This window comes from Aethalodelphis obliquidens, unplaced genomic scaffold (assembly GCF_003676395.1).
Source record: "Aethalodelphis obliquidens isolate GAN/ISIS:26980383/991018 unplaced genomic scaffold, ASM367639v1 scaffold9, whole genome shotgun sequence".
Classification (NCBI taxonomy): domain Eukaryota; kingdom Metazoa; phylum Chordata; class Mammalia; order Artiodactyla; family Delphinidae; genus Aethalodelphis; species Aethalodelphis obliquidens.
This window is the reverse complement of record NW_020837953.1, coordinates 34,014,328-34,038,369: the sequence shown is the minus strand read 5'-3', so window position 1 is coordinate 34,038,369 and position 24,042 is coordinate 34,014,328. Positions and strand designations below refer to the sequence as shown.

At 48.6% G+C, this 24,042-nt stretch overlaps 1 protein-coding gene and 1 long non-coding RNA gene across 4 annotated transcripts in view; one reads left to right on the top strand and one right to left on the bottom strand.

The window, feature by feature from the left end:
* Positions 1-981: 981 nt before the first annotated feature.
* LOC113622041 (uncharacterized) lies at positions 982-10,322 on the bottom strand. The gene is made up of 3 exons (XR_003433392.1): positions 10,210-10,322; positions 2,530-2,649; positions 982-1,630 (listed from the first exon to the last, which is right to left on the bottom strand). It is a non-coding gene; the product is annotated as an uncharacterized LOC113622041 (long non-coding RNA).
* The window catches only part of GRHL3 (grainyhead like transcription factor 3), a 35,953-nt gene continuing 22,004 nt past the window's right edge, over positions 10,094-24,042 (top strand). The window contains exons 1-2 of one of the 3 annotated variants that reach the window (XM_027109691.1): positions 10,094-10,385; positions 22,170-22,356. In XM_027109691.1, coding sequence (XP_026965492.1) covers positions 10,369-10,385; positions 22,170-22,356 — 204 coding nt within the window. In that variant the 5' untranslated portion in view covers positions 10,094-10,368. Of the gene's footprint in view, positions 10,386-16,604; positions 19,114-22,169; positions 22,357-24,042 lie in introns of those variants that run through there. The other 2 variants (XM_027109692.1, XM_027109690.1) reach the window with 2 other exon arrangements.

Genomic DNA, 24,042 nt, shown 5'->3' with positions numbered 1-24,042 from the left:
TGGCAGGAGCAAAGGAAGAGGCAAGAGAGGAACTCACTGTTTCACTGGGGAGGCCAGATAGGCCCATCCCTAATGATAGCAACAATAGCTCACTTTATCAGGACTTAGTGTACAAGAGTGGTGTAAATGTTTGGCACGTGTGGGCTTCCCTGGTGGCGCAGTGGTTGCGAGTCCGTCTGCCGATGCAGGGGACACGAGTTCGTGCCCCGGTCCGGGAGGATCCCACATGCCGCGGAGCGGCTGGCCCCATGAGGCCACAACAGTGAGAGGCCCGCGTACCGCAAAAAAAAAAAAAAAAAAAAAAAAATGTTTGGCATGTGTTACCTCATTTAAAACCCTACGGGGAGGGGGGCGGGAAGGGTAAGCTGTGACAAAGTGAGAGAGTGGCGTGGGCATATATACACTACCAAACGTAAAATAGATAGCTAGTGGGAAGCAGCCGCATAGCACAGGGAGATCAGCTCGGTGCTTTATGACCACCTAGAGAGGTGGGATAGGGAGGGTGGGAGGGAGACGCAAGAGGGAGGAGATATGGGGATATATGTATATGTATAGCTGATTCACTTTGTTATAAAGCAGAAACTAACACCATTGTAAAGCAATTATACTCCAATAAAGATGTTAAAAAAATAAATAAAATAAAAATAAAACCCTACAGGGACTTCCCTGGTGGCACAGTGGTTAAGAATCCACCTGCCAATGCAGGGGACATGGGTTCGAGCCCTGGTCCAGGAAGATCCCACATGCCGTGGAGCAACTAAACCCCTGTGCCACAACTACTGATCCTGCGCTCTAGAGCCCGTGCGCCTCAACTACTGAGCCCGCGTGCCACAACTACTGAAGCCCGTGCACGTAGGGCTCGTGCTCCACAGAAATAGAAGCCACCACAATGGGAAGCCCGTGTACCGCAACCAAGAGTAGCCACTGCTCCCTGTAACTAGAGAAAGCCTGCGCACAGCAACGAAGACTCAAGGCAAACCAAAAAAAAACCAAACAAACACTACAAGGTAGGAGTGACTTTAAAGGTGAGGAAACTGAGGATCAAAGAGATCAAAGGACTTGCCCAAGGTCACACAGGCAGTAAATAGTAGAGTCAAGATTTGAACTCAAGTAGTTCATCTCCAGAATCTAAGCTCTCAACTAGATGTGCTCTGCCGTCTGTGCGTGTGTGCGTGCATGCGTGTGCATGCGTGTGTGTGTGTGTGCTGGGGCAGGTGCTCTGCAGTACAGACTCCTGCATCACCTGGAGGGTGAGATTAGAGAATTCTCATGGAATCCTCCAACACACATGAATCCGTGAAATTCGATAGCAAAAAAGATTGAGCAAAACTCCAGTTGTAGATAGAGAAACGAGGAAAGGTTTTCCCCAGTAGAGGGATTTGATGAAGGTTCACCCACCAGGCTTCCTTGTGGGCAGAAAGAGACAGTATCCGTTTCTCTCCGCAGCACGTGGTACACATGCCTGACCAGAGCAGGTCCTCACTAAATTTACTGAATGACTGCTTGCTCAGGCAACAGAAAGTGGTGGTTCGGAAACTGAGTTTTTGAGGCAAACAGCCTGAGCTCAGTTCCCAGCTTGGTCACTCTAGGGCCGCGTGACATGATGAGGTTCCTTAGCCTGTGTCCACACCTGTAAGACAGAGGTGATGGCTGTAACGAAACCTTTGGGCATTTGTGAGGATTGAGTGGAACAGGGTGGGTAATGTGCTTAGCACAGTCTGGCATATAGTTAAGTATTAAAAAAATGAGAGCTACTCATTAAAGAATACCTTTTTAAATAAGTATTAAAAAAATGAATAATGTGTGAACACAGCTGGGTCAAGAAGTGGAGGAGGTTCCAGAGCAATTGGGGAATGCAACGGGGCGGGGTGGGTGATGGAGTCAAATAAATGAGCCTAGTCTGGGAGGGAAAGCTGGCCACAGCATGGCACGTGCCCAGGCAGCGTGGGCAGCCTGTCCAGACACCAGCTGAAAGGTGAGTTGGGGCAAGTGAGGGGCGGTGTATGGTTGGTGACCTTTGAGTGACCGCCTTCCCAAGGGCAGAGCCCGAGGGGCCTGATCCTGGTGTAAGATATGGCTCTTAGGCCCCTCTAGGCCACAGTTTCTAAATCATTCCCCTTTCCCTTCCCTACTGCTTGACCACCTTACCCCAAACTGAGGGACTTAAAATTCTTCTGGGCAGGCCAGCCGTGGATTCAGAAAAACCCTCCCCTGAATGCCCAAGGTCCAAGGTCAAGCACTTAACCTCTGACCACATGGCCTCCGCCTTCCGCAGAAGGTACTGAGCTCAGAAGGCCCTAGCAAATCCCTTCCCCTCCTACCACATCCCCCTCCAGTGAGATCAGATCTAAACAAACACCAGAGGCAGCCTAGGAAGGAAAACCCTTAAGGAAAAGGAAGGGACCTTATGCATTAACTGTGCCTATTTGAACCTCCCTGAGCCTGAAGCAGGCCACACCCATCCCATCCACCCCACCCGACCGCACCTCACTCTAACCTAGGAAGGCAGCCCTGACCCCAGACACTCACTTCTTCCATTCAGCACTGGGGTACCAGGACCCGCTCCGTCCAAGCCAGGCCTTGGACATTTTTCCTCTGTAGTTCCGCAAGGAAATCCTCATCTGAATCCCCAAGTCCCCAGTTTGACTCCTTCAGATAGATGAAAGAGAGGGGGAAATACATTTTTAGCCTTGTTGCCAGGGTGGTAGGGATTAACAGGTGTTTCTCAGCGAAGCTCTCTTATTTGGAAGTGGGCAGTATCTTGTTTAATGGCCCTTTTCTGATGCAGGCTGATGATGGCCCACAGTAGCAGGTGGGCTACTAGGGTCTGAGGCCAGGTCCCTGGAAAGAGTGGACCTCAGGGGCTGAGCCAGCTGGGTTCTGTTCTTTCCAGTGGGTCCGCTCCTTCCAGGATTGAGGCTACATTCTTCCTGGCACTCCTCTCTCTAGCTGCCTCCTGTTCTGTCTGGTTCCTGGCAACAGAGAAGGAATCTCCAGACAGCACTCTGGCCTCTTCTTCCTTCTCAGCTCAGGGGTAAGCCTTCTCTGATTTATTACTCTTTAAAACTGTAAATAGTTTCTTTTTTTCTATTAACGGAAGAAATAATGTCGACAGATAAGCAAAAAGAACAAGCTATAAATCACCCCTGATCCTATCACCCATGATATTCTCTGGTGTGTATCTTTCCTCTTTTTTCTCTATTCATGTAAATGGATTTTAAAAATAGGAATGGATTGGGCTTCCCGGGTGGCGCAGTGATTGAGAGTCTGCCTGCCGATGCAGGGGACACGGGTTCGTGCCCCGGTCCGGGAAGATCCCACATGCCGCGGAGCGGTCTGGGCCCGTGAGCCATGGCCGCTGAGCCTGCGCGTCCGGAGCCTGTGCTCCGCAACGGGAGAGGCCGCGACAGTGAGAGGCCCGCGAACCGCAAAAAAAAAAAAAAAAAAATAGGAATGGATTAATTTACTAAAGGTAGAGTAAGTGAAAGACTTAAAGTAAGGAATCAGACCCAGGTTCAAGGCCAGCTCAGAGACTCCCTGGAAATGACCCTGGGTAAGTCACTTCACTCCTAGGCCTCACTTTCCTCATCTGTAAAATAAGGATAATGGTACTTACTTCACAGCGTTGTCTTGAGGATTAAATGAGATTAAACAACTGAGCCCGGTGCCTTGCACACAGCAAAGACAAAAATGCTAACAATTGTGCTGTAAGTGTAGGAAGTAATTTCCATGGTGCTAAGGGGCCTTCTGTAGCATCCTTTTGAACCATGACTCAGTATCCAACTACAATTCAAGTACCTTAATTTACTTCACTGAATCTCTGCTGAAGGGTATTTATATTAATTCTAATTTTTCAGGATTGTAACAATGCTCTGACGCATATCCTTGCAGATAACTCTTTGCATACAGATTATTTGCGTAGGCGAAATTCCTATGAGTGAAACTGTTAGGTCAAAGGATGGGCTAAAATCGAAAGCCCAAGTCTGGACTGATTCACACTCGCTGCAGCAAGGAGAGAGCCTGTTTTCTCTCACCCTTGCCAACACCAGGGCTCAGCATCTTTTCTCTCATCTTTATCAACTTGATAAGTGGAAAAAACAAACTAACAAACCCTGCCTGTTTGCTTGTTTCCAGGGTTTTCAAACTTTCTCTTGGTTATTTTCAGGGGAGCTTCCAGGATGGCTTTAGACCCCATGATTCCTCATGTCCTTCCATTCCTCTAGAAGGAATGTAGGTCATGTTATTGGCAGAACTGTGATAAAAATCTAAAGTACAGAGTGTAAAAGGGCCTGGAGGCTGCCCACTCCTTGTCCTGACTCTTCATGAGCACAACTTCCAGGTCGTTCCACGCCTTCAAATCAGGGCTATATTCTCTATGTCTGGTGTGTGGCCTATCCCTCCACTTAAGTCCAGTGACAGGGTAGAGAATATTAGGATGAAACAGACCTTTAGGTGAACATCCAGGATGGTACTTACGGGACCCACAGGATCCATAATGGTGTCTACGGTAACGCTTTATCCCAAACTTGAGGTTCCAATCCAAACTCCTTTGCTTAAGTAGGGGTGCTTTCTCTAAACCTCAGTTTATGTATCAAATGGGGCCAGTAATACATTGTGCCCCCACCTCTCTGTGGCCTTATCAGAGGAGATAAAGCATAGGAAAACACTTTGTAAACTGAAAAGAGCTTTACACATAGAAGGGGCTCTTTCTAAGGGAGGCTGAGTGCTGAGTGCTGTGAACTAAGCTGTGTATTGAGGCTAGAAATAGGTGGTGGCTGGGGACCCCTTCCTAAGCTGAGTGCTCACCTATAATACCAGCTACCTACTACTCCTTGCCATTGGCTCTACATTGAGATCTTATTTAATCCTCAGGTCAACCCCACTAAGGGATGATGGGGACACTGAAATTTACAAAATTGAGTCACTGGCCCAAAGGTTTATGCTAAGAAAAGGGCGGGCAGGGATTCAAACTTTGGAGGTCTTCCCTGTGGGGTGGGGTAGAAGGCCACACAGCTGATTTGTCCAGAATGATCTTGTGTAAATTATACACACTCATTTTTCATTTATTCAACAAATATTTACTGAACACTTGTTGAGATCTGGGACAGGTGCCATATGAGATTCATTTTTCCTTGTAGAGTTTCTGCAGTCCAGAAGCTAACAAATCCTTCCTCTCTTCCTTCCTTCCCTCTTTCCTTCCTTCCTTCCATCCATCCATCCATCCATCTTAGGCTTTGTTCCAGAAAGGAACTCAGGAGACTGCAAGGACCGTTTCCATGGTTTTGGGGTCAGGTAGAGGTTGCTTTGATCCTATCTCTGTTACTAAGTAGATAGCCAAGTGACCTTAGATGAGTTACCTCGTCTCTCTGAGTCTGTTCCTCTTCTGTAAGATGGGGGTAATTACGACAAACTACTCCATAGGACTCAAGAGAATTACATGATACACAATAAAGCTCCTGGACTGTGTCTGGCACGTACTAAGGACACTGGGTTATCTCCTTTAATCCTCACGGTGATCATGTCACTGAGGAGGAAACGTGGGTAACGAAGAGGTGAAGTTGCTTGTCCAAGGTCTCGGGCAGTTGACTCCAGAGTTACTCCTTTAGGAACCTGGTCAGTCTCCAGGAGTTTGCCAATCTCTGTCTGGGATGAATTATGCGACCCCATAATGCAGGGAGGAGTGAGATAAAGCATCTAAAGACAGTATCATAGAGTAAGTGCTCAGCAAATGATAATAATTCTAATTAAGATCCGATTTCTGAGCTGACTAGAGCCTGCAGGTTGGACAGCCCCCCAATCTCTATCCACGGACCTCACAGGGAAGCTCTGAGCAAGGACTGAATTTTTACTATCTTTATCTCCATCTTTACTCCAGGAAGAATAGGGACATGATGACCATTGAGTCAAAGGGCATTTATTTTGCTTTAACGACATTTACACTGGGGCTTTGTTTAGAATTCCTAATTACAAAAGCACCATCAATGCAGAAAATTTGGTGGGAGAGGGGAGATAGGGAAACAATTAAAATCCTATCATTTCAGCACCCACAGAGAAGCACTGTTGACATTTGGGTATTTGTCCTTTCTATATTTTTATATATGCCAACAAATTTTCATTAAGTTTGGGATAATCATGAAGTTTTTTTATATATATATAAATTTATTTATTTATTTATTTCTGGCCGCGTTGGGTCTTCGTTGCCGCGTGCGGGCTTTTCTCTAGTTGTGGCAAGCGGGGACTACTCTTCGTAGCGGTGCATGGGTTTCTCATTGCAGTGGCTTCTCTCGTAGAGCCTGGGCTCTAGGCGTGTGGGCTTCAGCAGTTGTGGCTTGTGGGCTCTAGAGCGCAGGCTCAGTAGCTTTGGCACATGGGCTTAGTTGCTCCGTGGCATGTGGGATCTTCCCAGATGAGGGCTCGAACCTGCATCCCCTGCATTGGCAGGCGGATTCTCAACCACTGCGCCACCAGGGAAGCCCAATCATGAAGTTTTAATGTGGTAGAAAAGGAAGGGCTGTTAGCAGGACCATCATGCCCAATAGTGCAAGTCTCCTGCTGTAAACAGCCCTGTGACTGTGCAGTGCACAACCTTCACAGATGTACAAAGCAGCCCTGGCTCTCAGCACTCACTTAACTCAGTGGTCCTAACCTTTACTCCTCCCCAACATGCCAAGAATGTCACACTCTTTTGGAACAGTGGCTCACGGGCAGTCACGACCCTGGAAAGCAGAGGGAGGAATGAAGGACTGTGCCACCCTCCAGGGGGGCAGATCACGAAGTCTGGAGGAGGAATATTTCTTTTCCAGAACTAATCTAGAAAAGAAAACCTAGGTGACGATATGTACCTCCGCCCTTACAGTGATTCACTAATCTTATCTTATAGAGAGGGAAACCAAGGCTCTGAGAAAAGAGATTTACCCAGTCACACAGCTAGCTGGCAAGCGGCCAGCGGTTGGGCAGAACTTGAACCCAGGATAATTCCTAACTTAGTCTAGTTCTACAAGAGTGGAGGCAGAAAGATGTGGGTTCAAATCTCAACTCTTTCACTTAATTAGCTTTTGACTTTTGACAAATCATTTAACCCCTCTGAATCTGTTTCTTTGCCTGTAAAGTGAGGTAACAGCTTCCTCACTGAGTTTAAATGCGAATTAAATGAGGGGAAAAGAAGCTTTCCTAACAATTACTGAGTGCTCTGTGCCAGGCGCTGCACAATGCACTTCACATACATTATCTCATTTAATTCTCACAATAAGCCCATGAGGGGGATACTATTTTTATAACCATTTACAGGTGAGGAAACAGGTGAGGAAAGCTTAAGTCACTTGCCCAACATCACACAGCCAGTAAGTGGCTGGGCTGGGATTTCAACCCAGGTCTGCCAGTCTCAGAGCAATACTATCAGACGACACAGGTAACTCTTAGCACTGTGTTTGCAAAATGCAAACATGAAACGAATAGCAACCATCATTGTTTACTATTACTGTGAATATAATTATTATGTCACATAGGATTGGATGGTCTCTGTTTTCAATCTCCTCCGCCAAGAAACCAAGAACGGGGCCAATCTGAGAAGGGGAAGAGATGCCAGCCCAGCCAAGCCCTGGGCCATGCCCATGCTACAGAGGAGAAGGAGAGGGCCGAGAGCGGGAGCGAAGCTTGGGTGGTGTCTAAAACCTTGGCGTCTCTGAGGCTTTCAACGAAGGCCTACAACAGCCAGTACCTCCATATTGGGAGGCTCAGCTCCTGCTGGAGGGGTCTGGTGACCTTATAAACTGGCTCATGGTACCCTGCCTACCTACCGCAGACCACTAGTCCCTCCATCTCATCCAGGGTGCCTTCTGGAGCCTTCCGTGTGTGGAGACATAGAAGCCCTGTGCCCCATGATTTGGGCCTCTGCTGATCTCTGCAGATGGGTGCGGGTGATTAAAGACGCAAGATCCAGAGGTAGATGGAAAGGACCCATTTTAAAGAGCCCAGCGAGCACAGACACGCTGCCTGGAATACCAGCCTCCACCTGAGCCCAGCCAGCATGAGTCACCCCCATGGCCCTTTACCTGTGAGTTGCAACACAGCTGACAGAAACTCCACAGCCTTTCAGGAGGTGGGCGGACAGGTACACAGACAAGCGTGCCATCCCTTGGGCTATAGTAAGCTCTGCAGTTACAACTGGCACCAAATGGCCCTCCTGCCACCAGTAACCCCTGTCCAGTGCTTGGGTACCCAGGCTATGCTGTCAGATCAGATCCCAGCTCCAGCTCTACCACTCCCAGGCCCTGCAGCTTGAGTAACTTATTTAATCACTTCGTACCTCAGTTTCCTCATCTCTAAAACAAGCATAACAGAAGTGCCCATCGCATAGGGTGGCTGTAAGGATTAGATGAGACAATGTATGCAAAGGCTTAGCACAATGCCTGACGCAGGCGGTACACTGAACGCCCACCATGTGCCAGACACTGTGGAAGGCGCTGAAGCTACAACAGTGAACAAGACAGACAAGGTCTCTGCTCTTATGGAGTTCACACTCCAGAAGAAGGGGAGAAAGACAATAAACAATTAGAAACATGTCCAAAAGTCATAAGGGGTTTGCAGAGAACCAAATTAAGTGGCGTGATACAGTGACTGAATGTCTGCTTTGACAAGGGTGGCAGGAGAGGCCTGCTCTGAGGAGGTGGCTTCATTAGCAATTATTATTTGCTATTATTTGTCACGACCCCCTTGGCTATCCCCAACACAGCCTCCAGTGAGAAACCAACCTGACAGTTCTCAAACCTGGTACCCCCTTTCCACAGGCATGACTGCACCCCAAGGGGGCTGCTCTGGATCCTTACTTTACCTTGAAAACCTCCATCAAATTGGCAGGAGTAGCTGAAACTCCGCCTTTCCGTGAGAGAGAAAGGAGTGGGCCAAGGTGAGGCTCCCAGGAAGACAGAGCAAAGAGATAATTTGCCAAAAGGGGGGTGGTGGGGGGAGAACAGAAAGAGAGAAAGGAGAAACAAAAGATACCAAGATTGGCTTAGATTCAATTTCAAATTAATCCTGGTGGAAGCTCTAAAAAAAACCTCTAGCATTCTCCTGTGTTTGTGGACCTTCTGGGTTTACCAACCTTGTTTTTTACAGGAGACAGCTCATGGCAATCATTCACAATTACTTAGTCTAACGGGCAACTGATTTCTCCTGCGTTTCCAACACAGAATGAAGCACTTATTAGAGTTTGTGAAATGACTGGCGAGCTAAGGCTTTGGAGGTGACTGACTTCGACTTTTCCATCCCTTCTGTGCTGGCTGGAGGTATGTGGTTTGCTCACCCCTCATTGAGATCTGTATCACACCAAATAACAGGCTGCCTCCCACCCTACTGCCCCCCCCCCCCACACCACCAACACCCGCCCCCAGACTATAAACTCCTCTAAGAGCAGTGACCCTGTCTTTTTGGCCTCTGTCACCTCAGAACCCAGAGTAGGGCCTGGCACACCACAGGTGCTCAATAAATGTCTGCTGAATTGTGGCCACTGACTTCAGCTCAAAGGGAAAGCCAAATTTGCAGTGAGATGACTGAAGATTCAGATCTGGGCTCTGACACTCACTAGCTCATGCCCTTGGGCAAGTCACGTTACCTCTCTGGCTTCCATTTCCTCACCTGTGAAGTGTGTGTATTGGGGAGGAAGAGAGCGTGATAATCATAGCTACCACAGTGGGTCACTGTGAAAGTCAAAAGAAATCACCTGAATAACTGAAGAAGACTATTCAGAAATAAGATGTCGTTATCTTAAAGGGAAGCTCTAGGAAAAAGAAAGGGAACTTTTACAGAGACCCACAGGGGAAGATCTGCTCTCTCTTTTGAGAATTCCCTGGTGGCTGTGAAGTAGTTGATGCTGGGTAGAAGAGGGGCCCAAGGAATTTGCGGGGGTGGGGGGATGTTCCGGGGTATCCAGGATACTAACTAGAAACAGGAATCGAGGTTTCCTGCAGCCAAGTATCTGTTTGTCCCTGTACTTTTCCTCTGGCTATCTTCTCTCCAACATTTTTCTCTCCTCCCTCCTCCTTAATCTCCACCCCCCACCCCCTCACCAAGGAAGGAATTGGCCAGCTCCACCCATGGCTCCGCCCCCAGCTCGGCAGGCCAAGAGTTAACAGCTGCACCTGTTGAGGTATACCTGCTGTCGCCGGCACCTGTACCTGTAGCCAATCAGCGGCAGAGCTGCCGGGAACCTACCTGTCAGCAGAATCCCGACACTGAAACCTCAACATAAATCAAACACTTCCCTGGGCAGGGAATGTCTGTGTCAGGCAAGAATTAGAGACGAGCGGTCAGCAGAGCCTTGGTGCGCGGTGCCGATCCATCCGTCAAGCCTGCGAGCCTGGGAGCAGGAAGATGTCGAATGAACTTGAGTGAGTAAACACCGGTGGATGCCTGGCGCGCTGTGAGCATGGAGTCTGGATGGGGTTTCTAGAAGGGGAAAGAGCAGGGAGGCTGGCGCCAAGATTCACAGAGCAATTTGTAAGGGTAAATGAATGGGCTGACGATCTCATCTTGGCGTGCTGAGGCAAGCCCCGTCTCAAGCTAGAGCTGAGTGTTTCCCTGGGAAAAAATTTTTTTTTTCCTTTCTCTCTCTGCTGAGCAGTTTCGAGCCAGGTAGGGAAACACAGAACTGAAACTGTGAAGGCTTTCAGCACCACTTTCTGATACTGTGAAGGGGGCCTTGGAAATCAGAGACAGCTCCAATCCCATCTAGGCTTTCTATCTTCTTGCCAAAAGGAACTTCTTTGAGGTGGTTCTAAGAACTGTCTTAGGCAGAGAGTTGGGTTTCTCTAAAGGGACTTGTTTGTTGGGTTGGAACAGTCCCAAGTGGGAAGGTGAAGTGTGCTGGTTAAACATATGCACTCTTTAGTCAGCTTGACCTAGGTTCAAATCCAGGCTCCATTCCTCATGGGCTGAGATCTTGATTTGGGCAAGTCATTCAACTGACCTGTGCTTCATTTTCCTCATCTAGAAAATGGGTACAAGAATGTTTTGTAGGATTCTTGAGAGAGTTGTGTGATAAAGGCTGTAAAATGCTTAGCACAGAGCCAAAGTCTGAAGATGCACTCAAATAACATGTGGTTGATTTCATCCAGAGGCGGTTCTAAGGCTGAGGAGGCTGAGATGTGGTTTTCAGTGAGGTCATCTCTATTGCCTGACAGGACACAGGTGCCTTCCTGCCCATATCTGGGATTTAGAATCCCCGCTGACTGATGATGACTTTCACCATGGACCCCTGGCTTGGGGTCCAGACCTCAGAGAAGGTGGGATGAGGCTGGGATTCTGGGCTGCCGTAGCCTGGGTTTGGGAAGCTGGCAGAAGCCAGGCTTCTAAAACACAGACTATCCTCTTCCTGCCACCCTCAGAGGTGAGTAGGCAGAGTCAAGGATTGAACAATCTTTTTTTCTAGCTACTCCTTAATAGACTGTTTTAAGAACTTGAAGACCTGAGAGCAGAGCAGTTGGTGGGTCCTGACCGCAGACAAGTTTCCACGATACCAGTCAGCTCTTGGATTCTCTGGGGTTAGCTAACTATGTTCATGGTACAATCACTGGGCATCGGATTTCTCTTGAATGGGCTCCCTGGGGCTGATAACATGTTAACAACTAGGATAAGAACAGGGGCAGTGGAGCCAATACCTGGGTTCAAGTTCCAGCTGCCACTAATTAGCTGTGTGACCTTGGCCAAGTCACTTCACCAGTCTGAATGTCAGTTTCCTCATCTGTAAATTGTGGCCATATTGGGACCCACTTAATGGAGCTGCTGCGGTATCCAGTAACTTTAGACAAGCAATTGACTTAAAGGCTGGTAAGGAGCAATCTAAGATAGCCTTGTTACTTCATACAGAAATAACCAATCAATGAGCATTTCTGAAACTCTTGCCTTCTATTTTTCCATACTTTGAAAACAAAAAACATCTTCTGATGTGTCTCCATCCCACTCAGATCTGTTGGTTAAAACAGCAGAGGCTGCGGACAGAAATGTATTCATTGGTGCCCCTTAGGGGGTAAATGTCCTGAAGCTGGGTTACTTGAACAAAAAGGTTTCCTGCATTTCTCCTCCTTAATGATTTGAGTTTGAAGTCAGAACTCCTGACAGTAGAGGCTTCTCCGGTTGGGGTGGGGTGAGGGGAACCTGTGCCTGCTGTGTAATTGCTGGCAGACTCTGAAGTCACCACTAAAGATTACAATGACAGTGTCTCAGTGCCTGGGGGCTCAAGTGCCTTTACTGATAAGGGGGGTTGAGGGGTGGAATCCGCTGCTTGGCTTGCAAGTTTTGAGCTCCTGCTGCTGCTGCATTCCCCCCAAACGTGTAGAATTAAGAGGACTGGTCCTAGCATCCATTTTGATCCCGACAGAAACACCACCTCTTGCTGCGCCTTGGCGTAGTAGGAAAAGCCGGACTTGCACATGACTCTAAACTCTGCCACTTAGCAACTTCAGGGTCCTGGTGAATCTCCTTCTCCTCCCTGACCCTCAGTTTCCTCCTCTGTCCAATAAAGATTATAAACACCCACCTGGTCAGGGAAACAGTGAGCTCCCGTATGTAGGCCAACCGGCCCGGAGGAGAAGCTCCATAAACGTGAGCCCTATTACTAGGCCACTTCGAAGGCCGCGCTTGAGGAGCATGGAGGCCAAGGTGGTGGAGTTAAAAGCCAGCTCGAGGCAGCTGGTGGGGGGAGCGCACGGGACTTTTATGTGGACGGGCCGGGAGCATCTGCCAGCCTCCAGGACTCCGCAAACCTCGTGTACCTCCATCCCGCTTTCCTGGGCGCCTCGGGGGGGGGGCTAAAGCCGGTCGCAAGGGATCCTGGGGCGGCGAGGGCGCAGGAAGTCGCTGCCGGACGCCCACTTCTCGCGGGAAAAGAGCTCCCAGACAGGGCGACGGGCCCCAGGCTGGCCGCCATGTTTAGAGTCCCATCTTTAGAGTGCGCGAGGGCCTACTGGGTGCCTGGCCGGCCTGCACTGTCCCGTCCAGCCCGTCGAGGATATGAGGGGATTAAGATTAAGTGATCAGCACGTAGTAGATCTATCGAATGGACGAGAGAGAGGGAAGTGAGCGAGGCGCGCCAGGATTCCCCTCTGCAGCCCCGCTCGGGCCGCAGTCTGGGCCCCCAGCCGCCGTCTGGAATCATCTTCGTCCCCGAAATCTTGGAGAGCCGAAGCGGAGGGTGGGAGGGGGACCCGACCCATCCACCGCTCCACCCAAGCTCCGGGAGCGCTGAGCTCCAGACTGCCTGCAGCGCTGAAAGAGTTAACTAGGAACGCCTCCCGCTGTGGTTTTGTGGTCGAAACCGTGATTGCCAGGAGCAAATTTTTGTCGTGCAGGAGGTGTGTTATTAAAAGTCGGAGGTACGCTGCTGGTGAATGAAAAGTTAAAAATCCTCGTTAAGGCTGGGCTGTAAAACAGGCGGACTGGGCCCCGGTCCGAGAGGTCCCTCGACGACCCAAACGGCGGCGGTCCCTGCCACTCGGCCCGCTGCCCTCGCCCAGGAGGCCCGGTCGGTGCCTGGAGCCAAGAGGGTCGTCAAGGGTCCACATAGAGGAGGAGGAGGGGGAGGAAGGGCCGCAGGGCTGAAAACACAAATAGCATACCCTAAGCGCCCTTCGGTTAAAACAAAAATAACAGCCAAGCCTTTTCTTGAGCGCTGACTCCACAGCGGACACAGTGTCCGGTACTTGATAAATACATCATCTCCTGTAACCCTCCCAGCAATCCACTGAAGGATGGGAGTATAAATTTAAGGATGAGGGGATTTCAGCTTGCCCCAGGCAATATCTTCCCAACATCTCACTGAAGAGCTGAGATCTTACCAGGGGCCACAAGGATGCCCACACCAATATGCTACCCTGCTTCCTACCAGCACAGATGTTGAAAAAAGACTAAGAGTTATAACAGACTGCTACCAGTGCTTATTTCTGAGCAGAGGAATGCAGGTGAATTCTAGCCTCTGCTTCTAATTTTTCTATATGTTCCATATTTTATATACTGTGTTTTACAAATCTGGGTTACTTTTGAAATGAGGAAAGGAAGGAAAGAGTCATTATTTTTAAAAGAGAGAATTACTGGTTCACCTGATTAAAGAAAAAACGGTGTTCTCAAAGTGTGGTCCTTGGACTAGCATCGTCACCCGGGAACTCCTTAGAAATGCAAATTCTCAGGCCCACCCTAGACCTACTGAATTAGAAACTCTGGGGGTGGGGTTCAGCAATATGTGTATTAACAGGCCCTCCAGGTGATTCTAATGCATGTTCAAATTTAAGAACCATTGGGGGCTTCCCTGGTGCCACAGTGGTTGAGAGTCCGCCTGCCGATGCAGGGGACACGGGTTCATGCCCCAGTCCGGGAGGATCCCACATGCTGCGGAGCAGCTGGGCCCGTGAGCCATGGCCGCTGAGCCTGCGCGTCCGGAGCCTGTGCTCCACAATGGGAGAGGCCCGCGTACCGCAACAAAAAAATAAAAATAAAAAAAAGAACCATTGGCCTAGAAGACCTGGCAGAGGATTGGAAGGCAGGAGATTCCCAGATCTACCGCTGACCTACAGTGTAGTAGCTGAGTAGGCAGGCTGAGAGCTTTGCTATGGGGTCACACCTGTGTTTGAGCCCAGCTCTGCCGCGTAGGGACTGGGTGACTTGGATGAGCTCCTTAACGTCTGTAAGTGTCAGTTTCTGCATATGTAAAATGGTGATAACGCCCACCTCACGGCATGTTTGAGAACGAAAAGGCACAAGGCCTGACGCATAAAATAACTTAGCTCCTTTCCTTCCCTTGTCTTCCCTCCCCTTTCTGGAACTCAGCTTTTCCATTTGTAAAATGGAGCAAATAATCCTGGCTGGCTGCCCCCTTCTTCTATTCCTTTTGCCTCCTTAAAAAGGTCAGAGCAACTGATCTAGTGAAAGTCTTGAAGGGAAATTCTCTCACAAATATTTGATGTTATTTCACTGGGCCTTCCTAGGAGGTCAGCAAGAATTGAGAACTTTTGAGGGTGGGGACAGCATGATATTTACCTTTGTGTCCCAGTACCCAGCACAGGGCCTATTCAGCAGAGTGAATGAATGACTGAAAGGATGTGGTGCCCTGGGTCTAGAGGTAGATTGCAACTTCTTTCACATCTCAATTGAACAATAGAGGAAAAAAATAGGAAAATTGGACAGGAAACCAAGAGGAGAATATAGCATGAAAGAAAAATTCCCATCGAGGAAGGGATTTTCAAAGGGGAGAAAGTGAGTTTGTGGTATAATTAGAAAACGGCATATAATTAATTTCCATGCAGCTAGAGGTGTTGGCTGGAGCCTGATGGCTGTCAGTCAGCTTGCCCACCTGGATCGAGGTGATGGAGCTGGCAATGCGTGCCCCTCTTTACCTGGGAATCTCCAAGCATCAGGTCTCCTTCTGCCGCTAGTAGAAGGAGAGAGTGAGGCTGTGAGTTGTCATGCAGTTTTCTGGGGGCTACCCCACAAAGTGAGTGTTAGTAGCAATAGTTCATGTTACTATGTGCTGGCATTGTGCCGATCACTTTGCCTCCATTATCCCATGCCTCCATTATCCCATTGCATCTTCCAACAGTAATACTTCACAGAGTTCTAAAGATTAAACAAAACGATGACTAGAAATTGTTGGGCCAGCACCTGGCACTTAGTAAGCCCTCAGTGAACAATAGCTATCATAATAACTCTGTGAGGTTAGTGCTCTCATCGTCCCCCATTTTTTTACAGGTAAGAAAGTTGAAGCACAGAGAGGTCAAGTTGCATAAAGTCACACAGCTAGTAATAGCAGAGATGAAACTGGAACCCAGATCAGCATAGCTCTGGGGCCCACCCTGTAACTATTAGTTCACACTGCCTCATTCAAACTGGAGTCATTATAGAGCCATGCCCTAGGCGCTGCCATTTCCCAATTGAGGCCCCCAAGTGAGCCCCAGCATGTGATAAGGCACATTTCACAACCTGTGCATCCAGAAACCAGATGGGCCACTGTCAAGCACAACAACCCCGGAGTGCTCCTGTCATGCCCAGGGAACACCTTCCATGCGGATGACTGAAAAATGATTCCTCCGTGAGCAGCGGTGGCAGGGCCTCCCTGTGGGTAATTAGTGAATGTGATTGATCACTGCTGATGAGGCTGGGTGGCTCACAACAGGGTTTGACAAGTCATTGGGTGTATCTGGGTGTCAACACCCAGCTCAGGCAGCCCCTGGAACTCTTCCTCCTCAGGCTGGAGGGAAGTGGGGCCCAGGTCACTGGATCTGTCCTGTGTCAGGCACCTCCTTTGGTGGGGTTTGAGGCTGCCCCCTTGGTGGTGAGTTTTCTTCCCCCATCTGTAAGATTGAGTCAGAGGCCTTACTTTTCCATCTCTGAATTATTGAAATGCCTTTGAGATAAGGTAGTGATTGAGCTGAGTACTGGACAGGAAGCTAGGAGACTTGAGTCCCAATCCAGTTCTGTGCTGTGTGTCCTTAGGCAAGTCACACCTGCTCCCAGAGACTAGATTTCTAGGGAATTCTCTGGCGGTCCAGTGGTTAGAACGCAGCTCTTTCACTGCTGAGGGCCTGCGCTCGATCCCTGGTCGGGGAACTAAGATCCCACAAGCTGCGTGACACAGCCCAAACAAACAAAACTAAAAAAAAAAAAAAAAAAGAGAGAGACTTGATTTCTAAAGTCTCTTTGCACCCTAACTGGAACCCCAAAAGTCTCAACTAATGGCTGAGACACATTGACGTACTCTCACTGGGAGTTTTAAGTGGCTCAGCCAGAATGCAGGGAGCGCTGGAGTCTGAAAGGACTTGGGATGAAACCCTACTTCACCACTGTAGGCATTTCACCACTCCAGCTTCTGAGGAGGCAGCCTTGTGAAGGTTCTTGATGATGGAAGACAGAGACCTCTGTTCTAGGCCTGGCACCATGAGATACCAGCTGGGTGGCCTTAGGCAAACCAGTGGCCTTCTCTGTGGTTCATTTTATCCTGCTATCAAATGGGGATAGTCATACCTTCTCTCCCTACCTTACAGGGGCGTTGCAGGATCAGAGGTGATGACAAATGTATGAGAAGCATGTTGAAAACTATAACACGCTATGCAAATGTGAGGGATTATCAAATCTCAGACTTGAGTTTCCTTCTTAATGGGCTGGCCTTCCTTGAAACAAGGCAACATATGCAAAAAACCTGGCTCACACCTGTCACACAGTAGGCAGACAAGCTCTGGGAGCTGTCCCAGGCTTCTGCCTTTGTCTTGCCTTTCACCTGGAAAGTCCAAAATCCTCCCCACCCATCTTCACGCCCCTCTCCCCCTCCACCCCTCTCCTCAGCCAACATCTAGTCATTCTCCAAAGTTTAGGCAGGTCAGAAGTCCTCCTGCTTCTTTTCCTTCCTAGCTTTCTTCACCTGATAGTAGCTGTCCATTTGTTTTTGTGGTCACGTCTGCCTCGGCTGCCGCTAAAATGCAACCTCTATGACAGTAGGGATCTTGTTGTCTTGCCCGCCTAGGACAAAGCCTGGCACATAGTATAATAAATACTGATACATTTTATTAAAGTGAAGCATAGATGGTTAGGTGGATGGATGCCACCCAGATTTATTGGTTTTTCCCCTCTCTTCTACATCCCTTCTTGGAAACGAGTGGTTGGTGGAAAAGTGACTAGTCATGGAATTAGATTCCAGGAGTCTCGCTTTGTACTCACTCAGCCAGTCCCCTGGAACAGGTCACCTAACGTCTCTTTCCTTTGTCTATTTCCTGGTCGTAAAGTAGAGATAATAACATGTCATGTATGTCGGGAGGCTCCACGAGATAATGAATGTGAAAATCGAGGCAAGGGGTTATTACACTGTCTCTTTTGTTTTTGATGTGGAACCTGGTTTGCAAACAGGAGGCTTGGAGAGGATGTTGGTTTAAGAGCCTCGGGCAGCGTCTCCGCTTTACTGTCATTTGGGGGTTCTAAGAAGATGGTGATCACGATGATGATGATGACGGTGATGATGCCAGTTATTTACTAAGCGCTGGTTCTCTGGCAGGCTCTGGGCCAAACACATTTCTTATGTTAATGTACTTAATTCTCCCAACAGCCCATGAGATTATCCCCACTCTAAAGTAGCCAGCCCTGGTAACTCCATCACATGACTGTGCTCTAATTTTCTTCACAGCACTTATCACTAACTAAAATTAACTCATTTATCTACTTGTTTACCGTCTGTCTTCCCCAATTAGATTGCAAATTCCAAAGGGAGAAGAGCCTTATCTGTCCTGTTCTTGGCGGATTCCCCAGTGCCTAGAAGAGTCCCTGACTGGCACACAGAAGACTCTCAGTAGACCCCGTTTAACAGATGAGGAAATAGGCTTGGAGGGGCTCAGTACCTGACCCAAGGACACATGGTTACTCGGGTCTGTCAGGCTATGACCCTGTTGCTCCTTCCTCCCATGGTGCTACAGATTCTTCTGTGCTGCGGCCTGGTGGAGACCTGATGGCTAGAAGGCTGCCCAGAGCCACTTCCTCTCCCTATACCCTCCTCCCCCGTTCCCCTTTCACCTTCTGACGGCTGAGGAGTTTGGCCTTGGACAGGGACACCAACAGAGGGTTTGTGGAGGCCCTCGGGGAAGGTGACCACATAGGTTCCAGTCAGCTGGTTTCCCCTCTTTGTTCCGGCTCTGTCTCCCATTAGTAGGGCTCCCTCCTTCCTGGAGCCCTTTTCACATCCTTACCCACTGGACCCTCAACTCTCAATTCTAACCTTTAAGAGAACAGGGAGCCAAGAGTTTTTGGATCCGTGTTTGGCACTGAGTCAAGGCTAACTAACCTTATCCGTAGCCAAGACTTTCTAGAAGCCAGATGCGTGGTCTTGGAACGTGACGCTGATTGGTAGCATACTTGGGAACCAGGACTCTAGAGCTCCCAGCGCCCGGCCAGAAACTCTTCCACTCATCACACTTCCTCACTCAGTCCCTCTTGACTTGTGTGGGTGGGAAATCCCTTTCTGTCTTGCAGTGGAGGATTGGTTCAGTTTATTCCAGAGGAGGGGAATTGCCAGAATAAAAGAGGCAATTGAAAGGAGACTAGCATGGGGTTAAGAGCTGCGTCTTGGAGTCCAACAAGTCCAGGTTCAAGGTAAGCTTCTGCCACTTACTAGCTGAGTGACCTTGAGCAGGTAATATCACCTGAGTCTCAACTTCCCCTAAACCCATTGTGCAGAGTAGATAAGATGATGCAGAATAATAGGTGGAACAGTGTCTACCTATGGTAAATTCTTGAGGTATGGTAGCTGCTGTGTATCAAGGAATCAGACTTTGAGATCCCAACAGGATGGATTGGAGACCACTGTAGACCAGAAAAACCCTCAAAATGAACAGCAAACATTGCCTGTCCTTTCGTTTCTGATGTGACTTTATCATTGTCTTCTAAAAATTAACTTTTGAATAGGGTAAGATAACTGATAGCTCATCAAAGCCGATAATGGTCATTCCACCAGAGTCAGCAAATTGGGGCTCCAGGCCCAGATCTGCCAGTGACTTTCAGGGTGACCATGTCTTGTACCACGTTGCAACCCTTTGATGTCTAGCTCCAGGCTGGGCCAAGAGCACAATTTTTTTTTTTTTTTTTTGGCATATTACTCCTTTATTAGAAATTATAAATGAGGAATTATTTCAACACCTGAAGACCAAACTACAGCATAAGATTCCATGGGCTCAAGATTTTTGACATTCTGGAAAGAGTGTTCTGTAAAGTATATCCTTTCCGTGGCATGGCAACATCATTCTTTTTGTATTAAGCACTTGTTATGTGCCAGAGACAGTTTTAAGCATTTTTCCCGTGATGTTGCACTCAATCCTCATCATCCTACATGGTGGGTGCTTTTATTAGACACATTTTATAAACAAGGAACAGTGCTAAGCACTGGGATTCCCTGTTGACCCAAGGAGTGGTCCACCAGGCCTTCCCCTGTTTCTCCTGCGCCCCCTTGGTTTCGCAGTTCCATTCAGGCTGATACTGGGAGGGGCTGGGGCAGCCACCTGGGCTTGCTCTGTAAGTTCCTCTAACCCCAGGCCCAGGAGGCAGCTGGGAGGGGCCTTTTCTCGCCTCTCCATCTTAAGGCCCTTGACTTATAGAAGCAGAAACTTGAGGTGTGCCTCCCTCCACATGCCCCTGGAGCAGGAAGGTTTCTGTCATCTCTCTTTCCTGATAGCTCCCTCTCCCTCCCTTTCAGAGCCCAATACCCCACACCCTGGAGCTCAGTGAGATGGGAGACACTGCCCTGGAAGAAGCCCCTGGGAGAGTGCCACCCTCGGCCTGTCTGGGTGTGGCCTGGCTGCTGTTCCCATTCTGTGTCTGAGAATGTGGGCTTGAGCCACCGGGCAGCAGGAGGGCACTTCCTGTGCTGTGATTTGTGAAGGTCCTTGCCCACCCACCAGTCTGCCACAGTGCCTGCAATTCCACAACTAGAGCATTTTTCTGTTGTGGTAGGGATTGCCCTCTTGCACTATGGTAAAGCTGTGTGGCTTAGTGGAAAATGTGTGGCTTTGGTACTAGACAAGCCTGGGTTTAAATCCTGGTTGTGTCATGGACTAGTTGGGTGATTCGGGGGCATTTTCTTATCTCCTCCAAGTCTCGGGTTTCTCCATCTGTGAACTGCAGCAAATGGTCCTTACCTCTGAAGTTCTTGTAAGGAGCGAGCTGATGAGTGGAAAGGGTTCATATATAGTATAGTAAATGGCAGCTGGCATTATTCCTTTGTCTCTAACATTAGAGAATCTATGACTCACCTAGAACGGGGGGCACCGGGGCACCAGGACACCAGTCTCAGGAGTTCTCTTTTCTCAGCCTGGCTGTCCCCAGCTTCTCCCCTACCAGTATCCTTCATACATTCTTTGCTCTAAAGTGAACATAACCAGAACTTTCCCACCTCTATGCCCTTGCTCATGATTAAGAGCATGTTCTACACCAGTGATTCACAAAGTGTGGTCCCCAAACTACCAGCATCAGCATTACCAGGGAACTTAGGGGTGGGGCCTGGAAATCTGTGTTTTAACAAGCCTTCCATGTCATTCTGTTGCAGTGGAAGTTTGAGAACGCTATTCTATATTACAGCATCATCCTGCTCAAGCTTGAATCCCCTCTGGGCCACTCACTAACCCACTAACTGGGACCTTGGGCAACTCCCTTAGCTTCTCAGAGCTTCAGTTTCCTCATGTATAAAATAGGAAAAATAATAGTACATGCCTCACAGTGTTGTTGTGAGAATTAAATGAGATAATCCATGAAAAGTGCTTAGCTCAGTGCCTAAAACATGGTCAGTGTTCAATAAAGATTAGACGTTATTTTCATCATCATCATCATTAATCTGTATTATGTTGCTATTCCTGGGACACTCACCCTACATATCTGAGTGATATAATCCCCCGTGCTGAGGGTTCCCAACTAAAATGTCTGCCTCCTCCAAAGAGGAGGTACAATGCCTTCGTGGGCCCCTAAGAGTACGGTGGGCCTATGTGGCTTGTATTTGTCCAAGTTCTCAGCGCAGCGCCCAGGTTCTGCCTGCCTAGGGGTGCCCTGCAGCATTCCACTCCAGTTCCTGGCATCTGAGCAGCTGCTTGGGCACTCTACAATAAATGTTGATCTGAAAAGCCATTTCCCAAGACCAGGTTCTGCCTATGGGCTTCCTTGCTGTGGCTCTTTCTGTCCCTCACCACACTCTCTAAGTTGAAATGATCTCCAGCCTTCTGTGTCTTTCTCTGTCTTGAGGAGAATTTCATCAGAAGAACTCATGCTGAGTTACCTGGAAATTTTATTCTTTGCAGCTTGTCATTGTTATTTCCCATCCTTGTTACACTAATTCCCCTTGAATAAGTATCTACCATGGGAGCATTTTACTGAATCTTCTCTGAAGCCTTGCGAGGTTGGGATTACAGTCTTCATGTTGTAGATGAGGGAACTGAGGCCCCAGGTCTACAGCTTCTACATGGTAACATTTGGTGGTGACCCAAAGCATCTGGCTCCAGAGTTTGGATACATTCTACTGTTCCATCTGCCCAATGATGACAGAAGAAGCAGTTTCAAGTTTTCAAGGCTGGTAACTCTCTGAATTCCTGGGTGTTGCTCTGAGGCTGATCATTCGCGGAACTTCTGCTGGGACAGCCTAAATTTGACCTTCCTTATTTGCCTTGCAGTTTCAGATCTGTACGGCTGCTAAAGAACGACCCAGTTAACTTCCAGAAATTCCCCTACACTAACGAGGATGAGGCCTGGAAGACCTACCTTGAAAATCCCTTGACGGCGGCCACAAAGGCCATGATGAGAGTCAACGGAGACGATGAGAGCGTTGCAGCCCTGAGCTTCCTCTACGATTACTACATGGTACATTTGCCACCTCTGGGCATGCCCCCCTCTAACTGACTGTGTGTCTTCGCTTTTAGGCCTCATGGCTCACTAGCCCACCATGACCACCCCTAGCCCCTCACCATGTTCTTTCACACCTCTGGGCCTTTGCACATGCTGTTCCCTCTGCCTATACCCTCCCCTTCCCCCTAGCTAAACTGTACTCTCAGCTTTGGGCCTCAGCTTCAATGTCAGCTCATTCCACCGGAGGTGAGGAAGGCTTTCTGGGGTCTCCCATTCTGTGCCTCCTCTGGGCACCCTCAGCAACCACCATCCTTTTCCTTGAAGCTATCCTTAGAAACTTGCTGTTTGTGCATTTGTTCCTCCATCTCCCCCCTGACACTGAGCTCCTGTAGGGCAAGAGTCATGTCATGATCATTACCGAGCCCCTAGCACCCCATACTGCCTGCCACACATTGCTCAATACATATTGATTGAATGGATCAATGCCTTGGCCTTACACACCACAGCAATACCCCCAACCTACCGTCTTCTTTCTGCCCCTGTACCTTAGGTCATTCCAGTTGCCCTGTCATCCCCACCTGCCTATTCTAACCTCACCACCTAGAACATGCCTTTTGCTCTTGAATCCATTCCCTTCTTTCAGGGCCCTTCCCAAGGCCCACCTTCTCTTGGAAGCCATGCTGCCACATCACCTCTCCCTCTCCTGAGTGTCTCACTGTCGTTCATACCCTCGCTGCCATTATATGCATTGTAATACCTCCTGACAGACCATCTTTTATTGTTCTCTAATTGTTTCCTGGGCCTTGGCCTTGACTCTGGGAGACTTTCAGTTCCTGAGAACAGGAATTAGGCCCTCTCATATATGATGAGTGTGCTTAAACCTGTCAATAACCACAAGTACATAACACATGACATCACCCCTCTTCCAGTGCCTGTGCCAGACATTGCTAATGGATTACAAACTGTATTCTCACTGAGGGTATATGAGGACACAAAATCTTTTCCAACCTAGTACTCCAGGCAGCCACTACCCATCTGTCTGAATTGTCATACAGCAAACTTTCTTACTCTTCCTAGGCTGGGTTATTGCTCCAAGAGACTTTCCCAGATACCAGGCTGGGGGACATGAATAGCTAAATGTTGTGATAACTGAATCTGAACTTGAAGATTTAAAGCCACCTTGTAAATAAGCCATCAAATTCACAGGCCCAAGAAGTAGTTTATCTATTCTACTACACAAAGGAAGGTAAACTCTCTGTAAATTCAGAGGCCAAGGGGGGAAGTGGCCTCAGATATGAGAAAGCCCCAAATTATCTCTCTGGCTTTGGTTCTCATCCTGGAGTAGTATGGTTACCCTACCTTACCTTCTCCCCAGCAGACTGATAACATCCTCATAGCATTTGATGGAAAAGAAATTGGAACTGACTGCCTCAGCCTGGGGACATGGTAGGAGCCAGAATTCTAGGTCTGAGCTTAAACTCCAGCCTGGGATATATAGCTTGAGGTTGGGCCATAAAATAAAATCTAGCAGCATCTCCCCTGGGCCAGAGGCCATTCCCAGGGCCAGAGTGGTGGGGACAGGCTCTGAAGGTGACGCTTGCAGTGGTTTATTGCAATATAGTGTTCCGGTGAGATACACCTGGCCCCCTCTTCCCATCCCAGAGCATGTTAGATTCAGAGCAGCACTGTGTATAGTAAAGA